Below are 23,799 nucleotides of genomic sequence, written 5' to 3' on the forward strand. Positions count from 1 at the left end.
ATAAGGCTGAGCCAAATGTATAAATGTATAATGCTGAATTACAATATACCTCAACTCTGGATTTTAGTCTCTAAAAGTTACTTCTGTAATTCTATACTTCTGTAATTTCCTAGATTTCCAAGAAATATGCTAAAAAAGGAAAAAAGGCGGGGGGAGAGAAAATCACATCACATCAAATCACATTTACACTGTCACAGGTTTTCAGGCAAAGGTAAATCCAACTGATCCCAAACAAAATATATAGGCTCACTCTGCAGAATGTCACTGAAATTTCAGGCAGACTGTGAGGGTACCAAGTCTTCAGGTGAAAATAACTGGCAATTAAATAAAGATAAACCAAGACATCCAGCTATCAATTCCCAAGTGTTTCTCTTAATTTCTCTCTTATGTCCTGTACTTGAGCTTGCTATAAACATCCTAATTTCCTAAGGATTTCAGTAATATGCTGTTCTGACAAATGTGTTTAATCTAGAATTAAACTTTTGTGTCAAGACTTCTTTTAAAATGTTTTAAAATAATTAGCAGTATTAAATTTAATCAAATACAGAAGTATAATGTAACTAGAAAGCAGCTGAATGTTGCAGAGTATTTTCAACAAAGACTATACTCACAGCTTCAGCTTCTGCTCTTGTCTTAAAGGTAATCACCGCATGAAGAGAAGAGTCATCTATCTGGCAATCTTCAATTTCACCATATTGCTTTTAATAAATAAAAAAAAAGCTTAGTGAAATAGTTCTCCTCCTTTAAAAATGCTGTCCTAAATCAAATGCCCTCAAAAATCATATAAAATTAGAATAGTATACCTTTCACAGCCTTAATGCCAATCAGAGTACTCGTCCTTGCAAGGAATACAGTTACTTTTACTTGCATTTCTAAAGCACAAAAGTGCTGTAGTCTCTGGATTTCCTGATTGTAAACATACAAGTATGAAGTAAAATTATGACAGAAAAAGAAGTTCTTCTGCTTCAATACTTCTCTCTTGATCAAAAAGAAGGGATCTTGAGATGATTCCATCAGTCTATTATGAAACTCTTCCACAAAAAGATTTGTTAGACACAGGGACTGTAGCAAAAGCTTCAAAACTTAACTTGATTTCAGCATCTTAAGAACCTGACCCATCTATTCCTGTAATGGTCTCTATGGTATTGCTACCTTTAACGCTGCCATCACTGTAAGCTGCAATGCCCAACATATCTGTACAGGTGGAGTGCATTGCTGATGTGCAGAGTTGTGATATCATATCACAGAAACAGAAATACAGCTCAGTGCATTTCCATGGAATTTGGAGCAAGTTTAAAAACAGCAAATGCACAACCTGCAAAATGAAGTAATTAATATTTTTTCTCAGTGCTATACTACTAACACTGTGACTAGAATTGTATTTGCTGATGCTAATAAGTTCTTTTTGGTTAATATTTTTGTTTGGTAAAGACAGTAAGTTTAATACTCCCTGCAATAAAACCAAAGTATAAGAAAATGCTAAGTTCTTAGTAAATTTATGACCATAAACTGACTGCACACAGCAAGCTTTTACCAGTGGCAGATTCTCTGTCTTCATTTTTATATTCTTTGCAGTCAGTAAGAGAAGTACATAATAAAATGCAAAATGTGAAAGGTGACCAGCAAAATTTACTTTAACAATGTTCATAAGGCAGGCTAAATCACAGTATCATGCTGTAGATTAAAAATAAGTTTTTTCTTATACTCATCACTGAAACTGGACTCAGAAATGTCCTATGGTTGACCAAGTGGATTATATTGCTTCATTTTAAAGTTTTATGTTCTTAGTTTTACACCAATAATTTGTAAAGTCATTGCTCAAATATTCAGTCCGTCATACATCTCTATAGAAAGCACTTTTGTTCCCCTTAAATACACACACATATATAGGTATGTATAACTGTTCGGTCTGTCATTCATCTCTATAGAAATTAATTTTGTTCCCCGTATGGGTATGATGGTTCCCTTTTTGTTCCCCTATATAGGTATGATGCGGTGTATTTAAGGGGAACAAAATATATACATACATTTATGTATGTATATATAGAGAGAGCTCCTGGAAACACGACACCTTAAAAAACCCAGTATAATAGTGGCGGGGGTTTTTTTTTTTTGGTTTTTTTTATTTTTTTTTTTTTAAAAAAAACTTATGTTGATTTCTCTCACTTTATTATTTGCATATAAAAATTTGCTAAAAAGTATGTACGTCAATTTATCATTTTTTAGACTAAAAAACAGAAAAAAAAAAAGTAGAAGAAGCTCTGACTTCTTACGCTTACAGAGATGAAGAAACAGAAGCCTTTGGCTGCCCTGCCAAGATCTGCATATAGTTGCACAATTCTTATCTTGATTCTTAAATTCAGGAAGTTAGGCAAAAGCATTGAGAAATTTCAGTGAAAATTTTCATTAAGCACTTGTTAAGATACTTCAGTAAAGATAAAGAGACTTCAGGTATTGAAAGTTTGGCACTGACTCAGTCTTTGTTCTCACCATCCAGTTATTTTATCTTTCCTAAATATTTGTAACAATTTTACATATATCCTGAACAAATAAATATCAGTTATTACCTTATATTCCCAATTTCCTTTCTTTTTAAGAAAAAAAACCCAGCCTTGTAAATGCTATGCGATTACAGTTATAACTAGTTGAATCAATGGTGTAATTTCTCTTTGTTTCACCTTTTTCTGATGCATCCTCTTTTTCCATGAACAGGTATATCATGTTAAAGATTCATTCCTAAATAGTATTTCCAGATGAATTGAATCAAGAGAAAACAAGTCATTCAATAGAAGAATGTCATCCAAAGAACAGAAAAAGTGAAATTGCCACATACCGCAAAATGAGGAAGAAGATCTTCTCTATCACTTTCTGTAAATGCAGAGATTTCTAATGCCCTAGGTCGATGATCCACAACTGCATGCACAGGAACTCCTCTGCCTCTACCCCGGCCTCGTATTCCTCTACCTCTGCTACGTGATGCACCCCGACCTCTTGCATGAACCCCTCTACCACGAACTGAAGAAAGAATCCCTCGTTTGGCAGCCTAAGATGTTTATACATAACATATTGATGTATTAAAATTCATAATCTAAATAGACAAAATTAACAAACACATATTCTGATGTTTCCTAAAAACACATCCCCAAACAAGCCTCAGAAAGAGCAGCTTACAGGTCTGAAAATAGCAAAAGGTGAACATGTTAATAACATTAAAAAGCTAACAATGTTATTATTAACAGATCAAAAATAGCATGGAAATTGGAAAAAAAGAACCAAGTATTAAGAACAGATATCAAAAGAGCCCTCATCTGTGAGGATAGTTCCTCATAGGAGAAAGGAACTGCAGTGCAGCTTTTGAAATTTCATTAACAAATTTTCTTGATGTGGTGACTAACTACTTAATTTGTCTCTTTATCTTTGTCTCTTAATTTGCCTCTGAAAGTCCAGCCAGGACTTTTATTCTGACCAGAATTAATCCAGCATAATAGCTTTTGGCCACAGAATTGTGAGATATGAAACAGAAGCTCTAACGAGCACCTCCAAGGACAAAGTATTCATCAAAAATTTGGCTCTACATACTCACTAATTTCCATTCCCACAGTATCTGTGTATCCCTTCTAAAGAACTGGCATGCATTCTCCAAGGGAAGTCAAAAGGCCGATGACTATTTCTGACAGCCATTTAAAAAATAATTCACAATAGTTATTTTAAGTTTCAAAAAAGCACTTTCAAGGATTTAATTTCAACGTTTATAACAAGAATAAAAAAAAAAAATATATCTTTTCAAACCCAAATAGATCTGATGTAGGAATCAAATGTTAAATGAAATCACCATAACAACGCTTTTAACATATCCTACACTATTTACAACTCAAGCACTGATAGCACTACTTTAATGCATGCCAGTGATATCGCCCATGAGGAGATCAATCTGTTATGGCTTTATTCATGAAATTATTCAGATAATTTTACAATAGTTTATATTTCACTTTTTATTTTTTATAAAGATAATCCTGCAGGGTTTTTTTGTTTGTTTGTTTGTTTGTTTTTTGGGTTTTTTTAAACATTTTTAAGTGGTTAAATGAATAATCCCGAAAATTAAAGATTATGCTGACTCAACAATCAAGCTGTATACTGTTTGGGTTTTCTCACAGTAAAATCAGGGCCACCTGGAACAGAACAGCAGGTTATGAGCCACAGAACCAACACATGAATTATCGTGGGAGTTAAAGTCACAAAGACAATGTGTGAATAAAAGTTTTTCTAAAGAATTTGTAAGAATACTGAAGAATCAAACAAACATCAAGAGGAAAAAACCCCCGTATCCTTCTTGTAAATTATACAAGGGATACATTCATGCTGTTTCTTGAAACATACTGGTGTGCTTTACTAATAACCCTGTTTTTCTCAATCTACTTTGATCAGTATATGCTAAAGGCCTCAGAATATTCATTTTACTAGCAAAAATTATTTTCCTGAAAGACCTACAAATTTTTCCAACTTGAAATACAGACTCAATGAGAGATCGAGTAGGATTAGCACACTCAACTACAGTGTAAGTTTATCTTGAACAAACACCTACTTTTCTACTGCTATTTTACAGATCATTCAATTCACATATTTTCTAAAATGTACGATTTATAAATAAGCTTTCAGTACACCTATGAAATATTATTCACCATCAGAATCTATATTGTTAACATAAGCTTTTATGTCATCTGTATTCAGTTGGCTTGGCTTATTAACAAACCTATTTTCACAATTACCAAAGCTGCGTAACAACTTAGTTTTAAAGTAAGATTTTAATGCAACTTAGCCGTACGTATGTGCACTGTGTTCATATGTAGTTATACATAAGACATGACCAAACTTCATTAAGACAAGAGGGATTTAAGCCACACAGCAGCCTGCTTAACAGCAAAAAGAGATATAAGATTATCATGCAATTAAGTAGTTATTACACAATCATATAGGCAAGACAGTGCAATATAACACAGAACAACACCCACAGCATTCAGAATTTCTAAAATAAGACACAGATATGAAGAATCTTGCACAGCCTTCTGAATTCTTTTAAAAGCAAGTACTTTAAGAAAAAGCATGTTTCTATACATTGAACACTTCTTGAAACATTGTATTTGCTTTTGCTAAGTCCTCCTTCTCATGAAACCAATGCTGTAATACTACTTTTGGCACTTCAGCCTTTTTGGTTAATGTCATTAAGAGGATGCTAACACTTAAGAATAAAAGATCAAGCAGTGTTTTTTAACTCTTCTGTATCAAACACAAAGCCACCTACAGGCAACAATTTAAAAACACTCCATGCTCTCAAGGAAGTATTAGTACCACAAATCTATAAAATATCATGTCATGTAAATAGTTACAGAATTTAAATAGATTAGCAATCGAAATTAAAGACAATACTATTCCTCAACCTTGGTGGAATTCAGAAACTGATTTTTTAAAATATTATTGCTAAATGCCTCCATCTACATGCAACTTAATATTGCACTCTGGAAAAAAATAGTTTATGATATAATACACAAGCTAATAAACATATATGAAAATATTTGATTAAAAGTTAATTGCTACAAAAGAAGAGACAAACATACTTCCAGCTGTAGCTCTGTATATTTTCGTCTTAATTCAGTAACTTCCTCCCCAGCTTGCATCTTCTTGTATAAATCCAGTTCAGTATCTAGTAACTCTTTCTGCATCTAAGAAATTGTTACGGTAAATTATTAGTTCCACAGTTCACATTCTCTACTGAGGAAACACTTTTCCGATAAAACCCAAGAATCTATTGCTATGCTCCTATCAGCAGGCTATTTCAAAAATACACAGCGACTTAAGGATTGGCCAGCGCTGGCCTCCAGGTAAGGAAGAAGTCTGCCACATCACCTCTATCTGGAAAACAAGTTCCTAGAAACTCTAAGGAAAGGGAATTTGAAAACTAGAAGCTGTAGTGAAAATTTCAACTTAACCAAGTTGTGGCTTATTAATTCAGATCACAGCTGTAACTTTGCAGGTATACTGCTTACTACACTAGGTTTCCACCTTCAAAAACAAACCAAGCACAAGCTTAGGAGCCTTCTTGGCAAGAGAAAACTTCAACGTGTAGTAGTATGTTTCTGAACTTGGTGATGTCAAAGCTTTTAGACTACCACACAAAGCCAAAGCCAATGGAATTTTTTCTAAACTAGAGATACACAAAATAGAAAATGCAAAATTATATGGTGGTGATGATGAGATAAAAAGGGATTCTACAAAAAAAAGCAGTACAATTATGAATGAATACAAAATCTATAATCAGTAATGAGAAAAAGCATTTAAGTTTATCATAATTCCATAATGCAAAAAGCACAAATGGTAGTTCTGTTCAGACCACAGTAGAAAAAACACAGTAACAAGACCTCTGCTAACAAAAGGTTGGTCTCTGATGCACCCGGAGTTGCCTTCCAGCACACAGTACCTTAAAAAAAATTATTAGAAAGTTCAAAAATATATATGAAACTGAAAGGTGTCTCTGAATCCAAATTTAGACATGTTCATTGCAACCACTGAGGTGCAGGTGCTGGTACAGGTGCAGGAAAGGGCTTTATGTGACCATGAAAATTTTATTTGAAGTTCTGTTCCAAATTGGAAGCTTTCTTTTTTTTTTTTTTTAATGGAAAAAACAGCAGCCAAATGTTCCAGTGACATCACAAATGAAGGATAAAATTATAGATGATTGTGAAACAGTTTTACATTTACACCCGTTGATTCAAAACCACAGCATGTAATGTATTCAAAGGCTGGTTGTCAAGAGATGAAGATTTCGCAGTTGTGACAGTTGGAAACCAAGTATCACCACTGAATGATAAAGAAGGGGTTTTTTTGTTTCTTTGTTTTTTCCTGGAAGCTTTAAAAGAAAAAAAGCTGGATTATTCAACTGGCAACTTCAACCTGAACCCCTTTCAGCCCCATTTTATCATCTACAGCAACCACAGAAAAAAAAAAAATCCCTTATCTCCTGTGTAATGGTTTTCAAAGTTTTCAAAATTGGAAACAGTGTTTTTCTCAAATCCCACTGTCTTGCAACACATCAATGACACGGCAAAACAACCACTTCTGAAGTTTAATAATGACCAGCAGTTAGAACTCACAAAGCAGCCAGTGACGTGGGTGTCGTAAAGAAAGTCTCTAGACTTTTGAGGTTTATTTCTAGTGCTCTTAATGAAGACTTCCCGTTTACAGAGCTGTGCCAGGTCTCAAGGAGAAAATACCTCCTTCAAGACATACCAAGAAGCAGCAAAGATTTCTACACTCAGGGGGAAGAGTATTTTGTAATCTCCATGAACTGGAACAAGTCAAAAATAGGTAAAGATAATGGCACAGCCACACGGGCCTCATCTACCTAATGCTTCAAGTTTGCAGGGTCTTCTGAGCTGCCCAGGTTTTAAACACTAAGAAAATGCAAAAGAACCTAGAGCAAAGTCTTTCGGAAAATTGTCAAAGTTGTAAATTTTAACTGAAGGCTCTGTTAACTCCTCATTTTCACAAAGGTCAGATGGGACTGATTGTTTTCTCTCTTTCAAGTGTTAACAAAACAATGCTTACAGATAATGCACAATCAATAAAATCAACTGTTCTACAGTTTGGATATTTTGTCCATTATGAAATGGGTTTGCTTAAAATGTTTCTTCACTTTCCATATTACAAAGGAAATGGAAAACCAGCTCAAAAACTTCATTAAAACTGTAATTCAAATTAGCATATCACCTCACTTTACTAAGTAAAAACAACCATCACACAAAGGAAGTGGTGGACCAGCTTGTCAAGCAACGGGTGATGTGGGCAGAAGAGATCTGAAGATCAACAAAACTGGGTTGAAGGGGGATTCCACCTCAAGCATACACATACCAATCCACATAAATGAGGGAGGGCCTACAGAACAGTATCACAGGGGAAGATCTCATTTCTTTTCTGGGAAATCAGTGCCTCTCTGAAGAGCCTGTACACTAATACACACAGCATGTGAAACAAAGAGGAGGAATTAGATGTCTGTGCGCAGTTACAGGGCTACAATCTCATTGAGACTACAGAAACATCGTAGGAAAACTCACACTACTGGAGTGCTGCAGTGGACGGATACGGTCTCTTATGGAAGGACAAGCCAGGATGGCGAGGAGTGGAGTTGCCCTTTATGTGACAGTGCAGTATGAACACACAGAGCTCTGCCTGGGTACAGATGATGAGCCAGTCAAAAGTTTGTGAGTCAGGATTAAGACGGCAGACCAATGCGGGTGACGTTGCAGTGGGTGTGTACTACACACTGCCTAATCAGGTAAAAGAAGTAGATGAGGCCTTCTTCAGACAATTGGAAGAAGCCTCCTGTTTGAAGACCCTGGGCCTGGATATCTACTGGAAAGGCAGGATGATTTTCAAGAATCATATCCTCCAAGTTCCAGAGCGTGCAGGAAATAAAGCAAAGGTGGCAGGAGGCCTGCTGGGATGAACAAGGAGCTCCTAACAAAACTTAAATCCAAAAACAAGGTGTACAAGAGATAGAAGCAGGGTCAGATCACAGAAGGAATATAGAGAAACTGTCTGAGCATGCAGGTACTGGTTTGGAAAACCAAAGCTCGTCTGGAGTTGAATCTGGCAAGGGGGGCGAGGAACAAGAAGAAACACTTCTGCAGGCCTATCAGCAGCATGCTGTGAAAAATGTGGGCTGAATGTGAACGGGGACCTGGCAACAAAGGACACAGGAACAGTCAAGGTACTCAATACCTCCTACTCCTTAGTCTCCTGGAAAGACTTGCCTCCAGCAATCCCAGATCCTGAGACCAGTGGAAAAGCCTGGAGCAAGGAAGACTTACCTTTGTTAGAAGAGAATCAAGTTAGGAAACATTTAAACAAACTGGACATACACAAATACCTGTGACCCAATAGGACACAACCATAAGTACTGAGGGAGCTCGTTGATGTCATTGCAAAGCCAATCTCAATTATCTTTGAAAGGTCATGGCATTTGGGGGTGGTTCCTTGGGACTGAGAAAAAGCAAACGTCACTCTGATCTTCAAGAAGGGCAAGGAGATCTGGGGAACTACATGCTGGTCAGCCTCACCACAATCCCTGGGAAGATGAAGGAGCAAATAATCTTGGAAACCATTTCCAAGCATATTAAGAACAAGAAGGTGATTGGGGAAAGGGAAGGAGAAATCATGCTTAACCTTAACAGCTGTCTACAATGAGATGACTAGCTTGGTGGACAAGAGCAGAGTAGTAGAAGTTGTTTATCTTGACTTCAGTAAGGTTTTCAATACTGTCGCCCACAACATCCTCACAGCCAAAAGGATGACGTGCTAAGTAGGCAGGAAGACAGTGAGATTGACTGAAAACTGGCTAAACTGCTGGGTTCAAAGCGTTCTGATCAGTGGCACAAAATCCAGCTGGAGACGCGTCACTACTGGTGTACCCCAGCAGTCAATACTGTTTAACATCTTCATTAGCGACCTGGATGGTAAGACAGAGTGTGCCCTCAGCAAGTTTGTGGACAATACAAAATTCTGAGGAGTGGCTGCTACACCAGCTGGTTGTGTTTCCATTCAGAAGGATCTTGACACACTGGAGAAATGGGGCAGGAGGAACCTCCTGCATTTTAACAAAGGGAAATGCCAAGTCCTGCACCTGGGGAAGAATAACCCCAGCCACCAGTACAGGTTGGGGGCTGCCCACATGAAGATGACCTCAAGCGTCCTGGTAGCAGAGAAGAAGTTGAACATGAGCCAGCAATGTGTCCTTGTGGCAGAGAAGGCCGACAGACTCCCGGGCTGCAATAGGAAGACCAACACCACCAGGTCAAGGGAGGTGATCCTTCTCTACCCTGCAATGGTGAGGCCACATATGGAGTGCTGTGTCCAGTTCCAGGCTCCCCAGCGCAAGGGAGACACACTGGAAAGACTCCAGCGAAAGGTCACAAAGATGATTAAGGGACTGGAGCGTCTACTATTATGAGCAGAGGCTGACAGAGCTGGGATTGTCTGACTTCAGGATGAGAAGGTGGCAGGGGGATGGGACCTTATCCATGTGTATAAATACCCAGTGTGGATGAGTAAAGACGACACCCAGACTCTTCTTAGTGGTGCCTGGTGATGGAACAAGACAATCCTCAGAGATCCCTTCCATTCTCAACCATTTTGGGCAATTTTGTGTTATCCGACTATTTTCTTGCCTGCTCTAAGAACTTACTGGACCACTCTCAAGGTAAAATAACTGTCATAGGTTAAAATGCTGCATTCACAATTTTCTAGTCAAGAATTTACCAAGTTTGCATGATGCAACTTGCTTCTTCATTCCTATGGGTCTGGATTCTTTCCTTGCATGTGATGAAACCATTATTCCTGGACCAAAACTGTTATAAACTATTCTTCCTGTTCAAATTTATGAAGCACTGTACACCACCAGCAGAAGAGTATTTCTCAAAAACATGAGGCTTTAACAATCAAATGCAGCTTTGAAAATATTGCCAATTTCTAGGACTTTTATTGTTCAAATTCTCTTTACAGGTAGGTAACTTCCTCCAGACCTCTCAGAAAAATTTTCTCACTAAACAATGTCCACTCTCTTTCAAAAACATAAAAAAAAATTCTTGTCTCTATTCTCCAAAAAAAGAAGAATTTAATCTTATTATGGCAGTGTCTGAATTCTGGGATTGTTACAGTTAGTTCCCCCTCTAAAACACAGTAGAGTATTCCACTGCAACTGAAGAGGAGTTTTAAGAGGGAAAAACTGACTTCCAGAAATTATAATCTATGTCCACTTTCAGGATAAAAATATGCTGCTTCAACTTTTTCCGGACTGACAAACGACGTAAGAAGCTACAGTGAGTACATACAGGTCATTTCAGTATTACTTTTTGATATTTCTTTTCAAAACTGCACATCATTGTAATTTACACTGCAGTTACTTTTAATGCCTATATTTTTATGTAAAATAAAGCAGTAGAAATGCTGTTTCACACTGAAAGCTAATGATCCATGTAAATTAAATCTGGGTTGTAATGTTACACCAGCTTTTTAAAACAGAATCCCAAAACATTAGAAGACTAAGCATTCTGAAGATTTAAGAACTGAATGAAAACAGCAAGAAAAGATCAAGGGTTTTTGTCTTCTACTGGAAAATACACTGTACAAAAATCTGCTCTTTTATTAGTATGCACTTCCTCACTTGATAAAGCAACAAAAGCTTATAATGTATTTAAAAGAACACATTAATCACCTTGTGACCTGTTTAACAGCAAACACTTCTATAAAAAGCAAAATACTGCATTTTAAAAAGGTAATATAAATCGCATCTTTAAGCAGTTGGGAAACTAGTTATAGCCATATACTAACAAGAATGATAGCAGAGAAGGAAAACTGCTCTCACAGGTACAACCCAAACATGGGTGGCTAGATCAAAGGAAAACTGACCAGTATAATCTTCAATCTAAAAAGCTTGATATATTGAAAAATTTCAGTGACATAAAAACCCCAGAAAATTATATGTACCAGTACAGTAGTCAAGTAGTTTCATGAAGCAGTTTGTTTTGTATATTAAACCTGACCAGAAGGTATGTTTTACATAATTATAATCCTTTTGCATAAGAAATACTATTTTCATGATTTCTATTAGAAGTTTAAGAAAGCAATAGACTATACACAAAAGATCGGGTAAGGCAAAAGAAATAATCATAGGATTTTTGGTTTGGTTTTTTTTTTTTGGTTTTCCAGATGACGTACGATCTGTGTAACAGTGGATAAACCTTTTAGACAACAGCATGGTCTTAAAATTAACTACGTTCCTTTAAAAAAAGGGCAAAACCAATCTCACTTCAAAGAAGACTTAAAAATTAAACCAGTATGGTTCTAAATACTGCTGATGTATCTGCGTATTTTTATTCTGCTGACATAAGCATGTGAATTCATCTTATTAAAAAGCTGACCAAAACTTGAGTACCTGAGTCTTAGTTTTCATGCTTTTTAAAGGAGCCCCTCCTCCTGGTGATACACCTTTTAATTCATCCTTTAACTTGGTAATGCTATTAGTCAAAATTTCCAGTGTTTTCATGATTTCTGCTTTGTCTTCTGACTTCATGGCTTTATTCTTCTCCAGCTTTGAAATCAGCATCTGTCTAAATAAAAAAAAAAAAAAAAAATCATTTTACTTAACAACTACTGTTACAGATCTGTTTTCCAGTACTCATTACAACTAATGGAAAAGCAGAATATTGCATTTCTTTTGTTGTGATCCTCAAACTCAACATATAGGGCTTTTAACAGGTTATATTAAATTAAAATCTTTGTCTGAATCTCTGATTAATTCATTTGCTAATGAACATCTGATATCTCCATTTCATTTGGACAGATTTGCTCAACATACTTAAATTATTTCAAAACTTTTATTCAACTTAAATGACATTTTGGCCTTTTTCTCCTCCTAGGCCCGAGTGCAGTCAGGCATACTTTTCTACATCAATCTCTCCTGCTCTTGTCAAGTGGAAATCTCAGGTTTTCACTTCTCCCAAAAAACATATGCATGTTGCACCCAAATTAGGCAATTTTAACTAAAATTGCACCTAAATTGCGTAAGCTTGTCGCTTTTGAAGTGAACTAACAAGACAAGTTAGATTAAAACTCTAAACTTAAAATAATGTGATAATACTGTTCTAAGAGAACGCTTATTCTATAGGTCAGTTTTGTAGCTCATGCTTACAAATTCTGAAATATTTCAGAGAAGTGAACTGAGATTCTACAACTGAATTGCTGACTTTCTTTAATGCTAACTTTTTACCTTTTGTGTTTCAATGTGCTTCTCTAAGATTTCTTGCTTCTTTTTTCTCACATCTTGTTGAAGTCGTAATGCTTCCTAGAAGCATAAAAATATTAGAGAAAGTTTCTAGATTTTGAAAAATAACTCCAGAAGAATAATATACTATATCTGACAACTATACGGTAATAATTTACAGTAACAGGGAAAAAATTAGTAACAGAAATTCAAGGTACTAACAGGCAACATTTCAAATTATGTTTTGGAAAACAATGCATCGCCAAATTAGTGAAGGATCTAATGATCTTTCTCAGACCTGTGCTGGGAAGACTTCATTATCACTTACGTACAAAGTAACCCCTTACACAACTCCACGGAAAGCTGAAAGGCAATATAATATACTACCGCAAGAGGTACAACATACGAGAGTTTAAATGTGCAAAGACAGTATCTTGAAAGCAACTGTAAATCAAGTCCATCAATTAAAACACATTCTCCAGTACAGTTACAAGCAAAAAGAAAATACATTCTATTTTCTAAAATTAAAATGTTACCCAAAGAAAACCATCTCTCTTGTGTCTGACTACTGTAACTTGGAAGTGACAAGTACTACCACTCAATCTGCTAAAAACAGAATCTTGACATTGCAGTGGGCAAATCAAAATGAATTGAAACTGATAAATTTGTGACATGTTGCACTCAGAAGAAGCAGGAGATGCCACAGCTGCTGTGCTCAGCTTCTACTAATGCTGCTTGAGAGAAAGCAATTGCTTCTTGCTCTCAGATACAGAATGGAGAAGTCTTAGATAGCAGGATACTTGCAGAAAACAATTAAGAGCTTTGATACCAATATATTTAATGGGATAGGAGAGGCAGAAGATGTTTTTGTACCTCTAGATCACAAATCAACTGGGATCAGACTGCAAGTGGATTACCTTATACAAAGAGCGTAAACGTACAACAGCCATAAAAAAGAAATAGTAATAAGGTTTCTGTATGTCTTCCCAAATACTGACAAATCTGCTGCATGAAATGTTAGTTTTGCAATACAGTGTACAATCATTTTTCTGAAGGGAAAGGGAAGATAAGACAAGGGGATGAATACTAAGAAAAACTAGGGAGAGAGAAGGAAAGAAGGGAGTGAGTCCCACAAAATCATATTTTTCCACAAGTGCTAGTATATTGTAGTAAGAAATCTCTGAAGAGAGGAAAGAGCACAAGAGCACATGAAAAAAGAGCCAATCACTTAGCGTGTCTTCAGTGTCTTCTCTCAAAAAAAAACCCTACAGCTGTCATGCTAAGTCAATAATTTTATTATGAGATTTTTGCCATTTCACAGGCACTTAGTGTCTTAACTTAAAAGGTAAAGGCTCTAATTCTGAAAAAACATGCTTTAGGGAACAAATATGAAATGAAATCCCAAAATTAGAAGTGATTTCTTTAAAGTCTGGACTAATGCCACAACTGACATACCGCTACAAACTGCTATTTCAAATTAGTTACAGAAGCTTACCAATAGGCTAAAATCTTTGTTTAATGTTTATACTGCTTTCAATACTTCTGTTTGAATCTACTTCAGTATCGAACACTTAATTTGTGGTTTGAAACCAATAAGATAAACATTGTCCTGTATTTAGTTTTTCTAAATTACAAGAATAAACGTGAAAAAGAAGCTTTACTGGGTTCTTTTGAAAATTCTAAGCAAGCTAAACTACAACTAAGCAACCTATTCAAGGCCAAATGCATTTTTCTTGCATTTCTTCTGTAATATATACATAAAAAAAGAGAAAACCTAGTACTATGCAAAAAATAGAAATGGATGCAGAACTATAGTTTGGAAAGAATAAAATGCAGAGTCATACACTTCTCAGTTCTCTCAAGTGAAGAAACAATTTTGGTCACAAGTACAAAACACACTGAGAATAAAGGCCAGTTCCAGAAAGGCTTGAGAGAGAAGAATGGTGACTATACTATACTCCCTTCTCACTCACGATAGACAATTCATGCCTCAACATGGAGATTCTGCTTCCAGGAAAAAGTGTTTCACATTTTGAACTTCTAGAGAATTTTAAACCTGCTTACACTGTCTGAACATACACTGAAAAAATAACAAAACAATGCTGAATTTTCTTGTTCTTTGAAAAGAAACCATTATAGTGAATTTAATCTTTTAAATAGTTTCATCTATGCTCTTGAGACTATGCTCTTAGATGAATATACATAGTGCGCTATTCTCTAGTGGTCACAAGTTCCCAATCTAGGTCCATTTTATAAAGAAGCATATTTAATTTACCTGTTTTTTCTTCTGTGCTTCATTAGAGTCTAGCACGGAAGTGGAAACAACAGGCAAAGATTTCTGTGCTGCCTTCAAAGCAGCAGGGTTGTACACAGTTTTTGTCAAGCCAGTAGAAGTGGATAAAACCTATAGGAGGAAATCATTTTATTTTTTTGCCAGTGAATTTCAATTTTTTTTAAAAAAACATGAGTGCTTAAAAATATATAAGTGTCTTTTCTTTTGTCTGTTTTTATGATATGGAATATAAAAATGTGGTGTAACAATTATATTTGGAGTTGCTGAAGTTAAACAATTTTTAGAGAGGCAGCATCACATCAGATATCTAAGAATTATAAACATCAGATTATAAATCCTTTCCATTGAGATTCATATGTACTTCCAAGTTTCAAATATATAAAATTTTACATATTTGAGCATAATTAAGGAAACAGAAGACAGATTTTCGCAAGAATAACTGAAGTTTTTCTTTTTTGTTTTGAAGTTTAAAATTCAATTTTTCATGGCTGCTTGAATTTTCTAAACAAAAATTCAACATAATTTTAGAGACTAAGGTCCAAAGTAGACACAATAGTTCCTTTTCATATGCAGTTTGTGCAAAGTAGAATTTGCACAATCAACAAGAAGTAACTCAAGTACAGGGAAGTCTTCAACATTGTACAGCAAAGGAAGAGACTCCTATGTCTCTCTGTTCTCTTTCCTACGTTTGTAAAATGAGGTATGAAAATTTCTCCATGACTTAACTGAGAACACAGCTGTCTGCTTTACAACCTCTCTAAAGTATACTGTATACATCTCCACAATACCTGAAGGTTTGGACTATTGTGTTTTCTTATCATGGTCCTTTAAGGACATTTTGGCCATATAAGTGTTGAAAAATCCATGGCTAAGTGCTGGAGATAATATAGGCATGATCTTGTCCGCCTTGTTAGCAAATCACAGCAATTATGCAATTGGTATCATTTCCAGGAGTTTAAAAATACCTTTTTTAATATATATATATATGTAAGCTTTTCACTTCACTGTGCTATTTATACTATTTCTTCCCACAGTAAAGTATTTTCTAGAGTAGGCAGTGCAGAGAGAAGGTAGAAAAAAAAAAAAAATCAAAGCATGTTATGGGGTATTATAAAAGGTGATATAAAATGCTCTGAGCAGGCCATTAAAAAGGAGATGAAGGAATTTTCTTTTAACTTATTAAAGCACATGAATGTATGCACATCCCAACCATATAGTTCCTATTACAAAGTAGCTTTAGGACAGGCTACATCACAGAGGACCAAAGACAAAAATATTGACACACTCCTTTTGCCCTGAACTAACTTCATGGCAGAGTGAACCATGCTTCCTCATCTCTTTTAATATAAGGAGAGATGCCACAGCAGATCTACCTGCATCAACTAATACAGAAGAGCAAGAAGCAACACATTAATGTCTTCTAAATCTCTTAATACTATTCAAGAGAAGGAATAATGTGAATCTCTTCACAAGTTCATAAATTGCAAGTCCCTATACGGATCTTAAAAGGCCTCATGATGACTGTTCTGCCTCCTTTTCCTCCTGCTCTTTGGGAAGCATAGCTACCTACTTTCTCACTGGGAAGTTCCTGTCAAACCCTGTACTCAGTCAGAAGAAAAAAAAAACATCTAGGACATGACATCTGTGTTTTCTGACAGCTTTCAACTATTTAATTTCTAATGATTACAGAGCGTTATCACTGCAAACTAAGCAAGGTGTTTCCTTGTAAAGGGACAATAGTAGGTAAAAATGGGTCAAACCAAGTTTCAGAACCCTACTAAAAATGCTAAAGGAAACTGCTGCTTCACAACCAGTCCATTGAACAGCCCAGGAGCTAATCAAAATCAGTCTCTACTATAAGACAGCACAGCAGAAAACACATCTTAGCATGAATCTACTCTTTGTAGAAAAGTGTTTTCAGGACAACTCAACTCTTAAGGAATGAGGGGAAAAAAAAAGTATTTCCACTCAAACTGAAGCAGACTTCCTATTTCTAAAGTAAGTATATAGTATGTATGTAAAATACAGTTCAGGAATACACAGTAAGGTATTTATCTGCAACTAATTTACAGCAACAAAAATGCAACTAATCAAACCAACGACAAAACATGGGCAAGAAGCCAACAACAGTGCATTTAGGTGGACTGCTTGGCTTGAAATGAGTCGAAGAGACATCCTCTACAATTACAGCTCAACATTAAGCATTGTTACCTTTGTATGCTAGGTACAGCATAGTATCTTTGGGGTGGATTTTACTTTAGTTAGATTCCACTAAATCGATTAACTGCCATATTGTAAGGGGGTGGGAGGAAAACGCAGTGGATGCTTCATTCATTTCAGGTCAAGTCAATTCCCAATAGAAAAGATATATACCTAGGCAGAGAAATCCTGTTGCTGGGTAAAACTTGCTGCCTTTCTATCAAAAGTCTTCTCAAACGAATGTTATAAACACTGGGGAAGCCTGTCCCCTAAGGTGCTAAATAGGTCTGGAAACATGCATCACAAACTTTGCTACTAAAGTAAACACATCAACAACTCAGTGTTCTGAAAATTGCAACCACTGGGCAAAATACATACTCATAACCACCATTCAGATGCACCTTTCCCACCTTACCTCTCTTTGTCCTTTCTATACTGATTAACTTCCACTTTTATCTTTTCATAAGTACTGCAAATTGTAAGACCAAATAAGAGGGTAAATGTTTACAGCATCACCTTTTCAGGGACACAAAAGCCCAACAACGTTTTTATAGAAAGGCTTTCTATAGATTCATATGTAGTGTCAAAATTTATTTATTTTTTAAATTTATTTCTGTATTCTTCTAACAACTCAAGATCCTGGAACATATCTAGTTATTTTCATGACTGAATAAATGGAACCTACTATTTTAAAACGAAAACCACAGAATAGCAGCTTCTGTCCTAGCATATTTTATTCTTCTTATAATCATTTAGCCATCTGCTGAGTTTCAATATATTATATTTCATAAAACTAACCTTTACCACATAACTTTATTCATAGTTATAAAACAAACTTCAAATTGACACAAGGGGTCTTATAATAAAATTAATTCTACTGAAGTTAAATGTGAGAGGAAGAGAATATGAAACATTCTCTTACCTTTTCAGTTGTTGGAGTAACTGGCTTTGACACAAAACCCAGTCTATCCTTCACAGATAATTTAGTCACATTCTAAGAAAACAAAAAAAAAATTACAGTTCAAGTATTTACTTTATTTAATGAGTATTTTACTGTTTCCTGTGTAATTCCAAATGTTAGGAATTTAGAAAAAACTTTTTAAACTAATAAAACCATAGACTTTGGACCAACAATACACGAAAAATAGTATTAAAGCACTTGATAAAATGAATTTTAGATATTTGATTTTACAGTTAATATACATCTATAAATAGATTGGATAAGACAAAGATAACGCCAAATATGGAATCAAAGATTATACTACATATTTTTTGCAAGAAGTCCATGACATGCTAGCTGGCAGAGGATTATCTACACAGGCCCTTTTAAATACACTTCAGTTTTTGTGTTTTATAATCTGGTATTTGCAGGCATCAATTGCAGAAAGTTGTTTGAATTTAAACTACAAATGTTTTCTGAAGTGTGGTGGTCTTCCTTTTCAGAGGTAAAACTAAAGTAATGGCACAATGCTAATAATGAGATATGTGGTTACATTCTTCCTTGTATTAAGGGTGACGTACAAATACTGAAAACACTTCTAGCTGCTGACCATCAGTCTCTAATGGTTTTAGCTGTTTAACAGATATAATAATAAAAAAAGGGTAGCTTTTAGTTCTTTGGATAGAAACCAACTTTATTTTGAAATCTGAAAACTGCAATTTAACACCACATTACTGAAATATTTTCAGTCTTTTGTTTTGTTTTTTTTTTTAAACTAATTAAAAAGCTATGATACTAAAAATTAAGTACCATGCTTGGGTAAGAAAGCCAAATATCATTGCACTGAGGAAAACTTTAATATCAAAACATCACTCACAATCAAATTAGATGCACTTCTAAGTAGTAAATGTGTACTTGCACTATATGAGTAACTGTAACGGATATATTCATACACTATGGAACGTATTACAGAAAGAAAAACGTGCAACTAATTTTTTGACTAATCATACATACCTGAGTGACTTCTGTATTGGCACTCTGTGCTTCTGCAGGTTCAATATTACTTGCAGGTACCGGACCTAAGCGCTCCTTGACCGATTGTTTCACTACTGGTAAACTAGGTTGCTGAACTAAGGGTTGTATTACCTGTAACACCGCCCAACCCCCAAAAAAGCACATCATAATATTAACAACAAAAGGCTGCTACATATGTAGTCCAATAAATACACAATGAAATTGCTGCAATGGCATTTAGATTTACACATCTTCCTTTCTATCAATAGCTTTTTCACCTGATGGCAAAAATAAACACTTAATGAGATTTAGGATGCTATACTGACTATTTGTGTAGTGCATACAGCGATAACATCTATTTTGCACTTGTAGCTCACAGAATTGATCAAACTACTCTGGTCTATTTCTATTAATCATGTCTGCTTAGACTACCTTAACTTCCACCTGTTAGAACTGAACAAAAAGTAATGAGCAGTCTTCTAATTCCTTTCACAAATCTTTCATCATCAACCATTTAGTTACAGAAAGGCATAATACAAACTTGTATCATAAAGACTCTTGCTTTTTACAGCGATAGGTCACTTTTCATCTCCTATGTGTTTAACTTGGACAAAATAGAAAAAGAAAGAAGGATATGGAGACACGCATTCATAGGACTGAGGAAAAAGAAAACAGAGCAGCTAATCTTTGAACCTACCATGGATATGCCCTGATAGCTAACACCTTGCCTTTTTTTCTTTGACAAAAACACTAAACACTTAAGACCAAATAATACGCTTCCAAGCAAGCTTCCTCTCATATTTATGACCCTCAGGAGGTCACCTAATCCATTCCTCCACTCCAGGGCAAAGTCAGCTACACCTAAGCCATTACTGACAGTATCTATCTATCTAGTTCTTACAGATTTCCAGTGCAAGAGGTCCTATCGCCTCTCTAGGTAAAAGTGTTTCAGTATCATTTAGCATTAGAAAATGTTTCTTAATATCTAACCTAAATCTCCTGTGCTGCCTTTTAAGCCCAGTACTTCTTGTTTTATCTACCACAGATGTGGAGAGCACATTATTTCTGCTTCCTGGCAGACGCCTTTTATTTGATGATTTATTATGGTTGACTCCCACCATCTTTACTAAGTACTTCCACTCCTTTCAGAATTTCCACAGTAAGAATTTTCCAAAGTAATCCTGCTGAGAAAACAGCAATGGTCAAGAAATAGTGCAAGACTAGATACTACTGAATGGGCAACTTAAAAGCCAACTGATTTTACTCTGAAAAAAATTCAGAAGCCTGTCTTTAGTGCCTGACACAGAAAAAATCCGGCCAGAAACCATTATAAACACAGGTGATATTAATTCAGCTGTAATTAATTAATACACCAGAAATCTTGACAAAAATTCAAATACTTATAGTATGTGAAGTACTATAAGAAAAGAGTTTCCATACTACTTGTAGATATGATACCAATTATTAATTTCAATGAAAAGGGAAGTAAATATTCATGCTCCTGGAAAGGCTTATGAATTAAAAATACCTGTTTACTGACTCAACAATTTGATAATTGTTACATTTTGGGGTACAGGAAGATGAAAGCATTGCACTTCAAATTTTAATTTCCTGTTTAAATTTTTCTTGTCACTGTGTGCCCTCTGTCACCCATAACAGACTTCAAATTGTAGTTTCCTGACACATGATGAAAGGCTGTCCTTTGTGAAGTGAGAATGCTTAATACTGTCACCTGGTACCAAGAGGAATTCATGCTCAAACCATCAAGGTTAACTTGCCAAAGTTGGTGTGCTGGGAAGCTAGTAACAACACTAAAAGCTGCAAGACTATTTTAAGTTGATGTTTTGCAAAATAACAAATATACAGATCAGATATTTGTTTGGAAATACACAGTTAATACTCCAAGCTGGATAGTATAATGAGCAAATAAGCTGATGTCAGTAACTATTCAAGCTATCCTTCTCAGGCAAGGTAATGACTGTATGAATGCAAATTACATACTCCACTGCCCTCTTCTGGCTGATCAGATGTAAATCAAGCTTAGAAAATAAATACCATTTTGAGTAGCACTAGTTCAGATCAAGCATCGAGGATATTTCTAAATTTGATTCCAAACTCGAATCTAAAGGATGATAACTGGGGAGATAGTGAGACAGGTGCTGTTAAAACTGCATTTTTGTAGATAAAAAGTGGGGCATTTGTTACAAAAGAAGGGGAGGAAGGAAACTTGCCTAAAACGCCCTACATTAGTATTGCTATGAAAAACTGGGTCGTTGATTCTGAATGATGATGACATACACCACCCAGAGAAAGAATGAATTCAAAACTTAAGAGCAGCAACTGAAAGAATCCTCATTTGCTCATTATATCATTTTATAAAAATAAATGAACGTTTCTTCTACAGAGCCTGCCTCATATTTTCTAAGTGTAGAATGTGTTGTTCCACACTGACAGCAAATCCAATAAAGCAGGATTCACAAGTATTTAGAGGGACTTGCTACACCAGGAGCTAACCGACAAGACTCTCTATCCAATAACCTACACAACCTGGGAGAATCCAGGCTTCCCCTTATATTTGAGTAGAACCACTAGGCCTGCTAACAAATCTGATTTGGCTTGCCACAGGTTACGAATCTAAGCTCCACAACAGCAGTTGCCGTTTCATATTCTTAAAAAGTTGCCAATGCTACTATGCCAATGTAGCCAAAAGTATGCCGATGCACCCAATAGGTGCTCCACTGCGCAATTCAATTCAAAAAAGTAGAATAGAATAGCTCAGTTGGAAGGGACCTACAGTAATCATCTAGTCCAACTGCCTGATCACTTCAGTGCTAGTCAGAAGTTAAAGCATGTTATTAAGGGCATTACCCAAATGCCTCTTAAACACTGACAGGCTTGGGGCATCGACCACCTCTCTAGGAAACCTGTTCCAGTGTCTGACCACCCTCTCTGTAAGGAAATGCTTCCTAGTGTCCAGTCTGAACCTCCCCTGATGCAGCTTTGAACCACTCCCACGCGTCCTGTCACTAGATACCAGGGAGATGAGCACCTCCCTCTCCACTTAAAAATGTAAAATGTCTCTGATCCATTTCCACAAAATTAGTCTCTGCAATGCAGCTCTCCTCTTACACTATTGTTTCCATGTCCTCTCTCTCTACATATATATATGTGTGTGTATATCTGTATATACATATAGGTACCTTTGTGTAAAACAAATTCTACTGCTACTTTCTATAGCAGTATGCATGTCAACAGGAAAGGAAAAAGGAAGAGACTGGAAAAAACAGCACCTTTTAGAAGAAAATGGAGATTATCTTCCAAGAAAAGAAATGTAACTCTGCTGCCTTTCTTATGCTCACCAGAAGAAAAAAAACAGCCTATACTAGTTAAAGCAAAATAGATGTTATTCAGCAGACAGTAGCATCAAATCTTGCTGCACATGAGATGACGACAGAGTGGAATTCTCTGTAAGTCACAGAAGGGCTTTCATTAAATACCTTCAGTCTTATCTTGCTAATCAACTCCTGAACCTTGTATCTGAGGTCAAAGAATCTAGAATTAAAGAGTAACTTTTGGAAAAGAATTACATGACATATTCATTATTTCAAGAGTACTTAGTTAACTTTCTATAAACATTTTTTAAAAATGTTTAAAAGATTATATTCTACGTAACATTCTAGATAGAACAGACTCTATTCTGTCTAGAGGATCCTTTACCTTCTGTGTGGTGGTTTGTATTTGCGGTGCACTGCCTTCTCGATGCCAATAAACTTTAATAAAACGATTATTTAATACTGCTTCTGTACTTGATATAGCTTTCTTGGCTTCCTCGTGTGTGGCAAACTGAATAAGGGCACCTTCTGGATCACCTTGATATGCAACCTAAGATTTAGAACAGAAGAACAAAACTTACTGCATGTAGGATTTTCATTTATGTCTCAATTATCATAAAATCAATAGTTTCAAGGCTCAGAAGCTTACAATTTAAACCCAATATGGGTCAGCAGATAAATACTTCCCGTTCACAATTGTTTGAAAAGCCTGGTGTCAAGAAACAACCTTAAGATTAAGCTAATAAACTTTAAGAATAATTAAAACACCCAAAACAAACTGAAGTAAAATATCTAAAGTCAAACAGTATTTCTAATTGCAAATATGAGTAGCTGTGTGAAAGACAAGAGGAAGCATCACTCAAGTAAAGAAAATTGCTACAAAAAAATACAGGGGTCAGTTAATAATCCTATCTAGTATCAGAGCTAGACAACAAAGTTCAGTTTGGTTTTCCTCCTTTGAGCATTAACATATTATTTTAGACACCTTCAAAAGGACCAAATTATACCTTTTGGAAAAAGAGCATAGCTTACAATATCTGCCTGCCTATCTGTCTGTCTATACACATTCATACACAATTTTACTTGCCTTACGGAATCATAGTGCCTGCTAATACACCCATATTCTTAGGCAAACTATGGAAAGGCTTAAGCAATATTTAAGAGCAATTAAGAGAGATTTAAATTCCCTCAGCATTCAGACAGGCATGGG

The 23,799-nt window shown here is 35.7% G+C and overlaps 1 protein-coding gene across 6 annotated transcripts in view; it reads right to left on the reverse strand.

Moving 5' to 3' along the window:
• RBM26 (RNA binding motif protein 26) overlaps window positions 1–23,799 on the reverse strand; it is a 60,110-nt gene that overhangs the window by 10,064 nt on the left and 26,247 nt on the right. For 4 of the 6 annotated variants that reach the window (XM_009281736.2, XM_009281735.2, XM_019472696.1 and 1 more), the window contains exons 12-20: window positions 22,975–23,139; window positions 19,258–19,389; window positions 18,226–18,297; window positions 15,087–15,215; window positions 12,818–12,892; window positions 11,984–12,154; window positions 5,613–5,717; window positions 2,834–3,043; window positions 612–698 (exon numbers count right to left, since the gene is read on the reverse strand). In XM_009281736.2, coding sequence (XP_009280011.1) covers window positions 612–698; window positions 2,834–3,043; window positions 5,613–5,717; window positions 11,984–12,154; window positions 12,818–12,892; window positions 15,087–15,215; window positions 18,226–18,297; window positions 19,258–19,389; window positions 22,975–23,139 — 1,146 coding nt within the window. The remainder of the gene's footprint in view (window positions 1–611; window positions 699–2,833; window positions 3,044–5,612; window positions 5,718–11,983; window positions 12,155–12,817; window positions 12,893–15,086; window positions 15,216–18,225; window positions 18,298–19,257; window positions 19,390–22,974; window positions 23,140–23,799) is intronic. The other 2 variants (XM_019472698.1, XM_019472697.1) reach the window with 2 other exon arrangements.

This window comes from Aptenodytes forsteri, unplaced genomic scaffold (assembly GCF_000699145.1).
Source record: "Aptenodytes forsteri isolate BGI_AS27 unplaced genomic scaffold, ASM69914v1 Scaffold51, whole genome shotgun sequence".
In the NCBI taxonomy this organism is placed as follows: Eukaryota; Metazoa; Chordata; class Aves; order Sphenisciformes; family Spheniscidae; genus Aptenodytes; species Aptenodytes forsteri.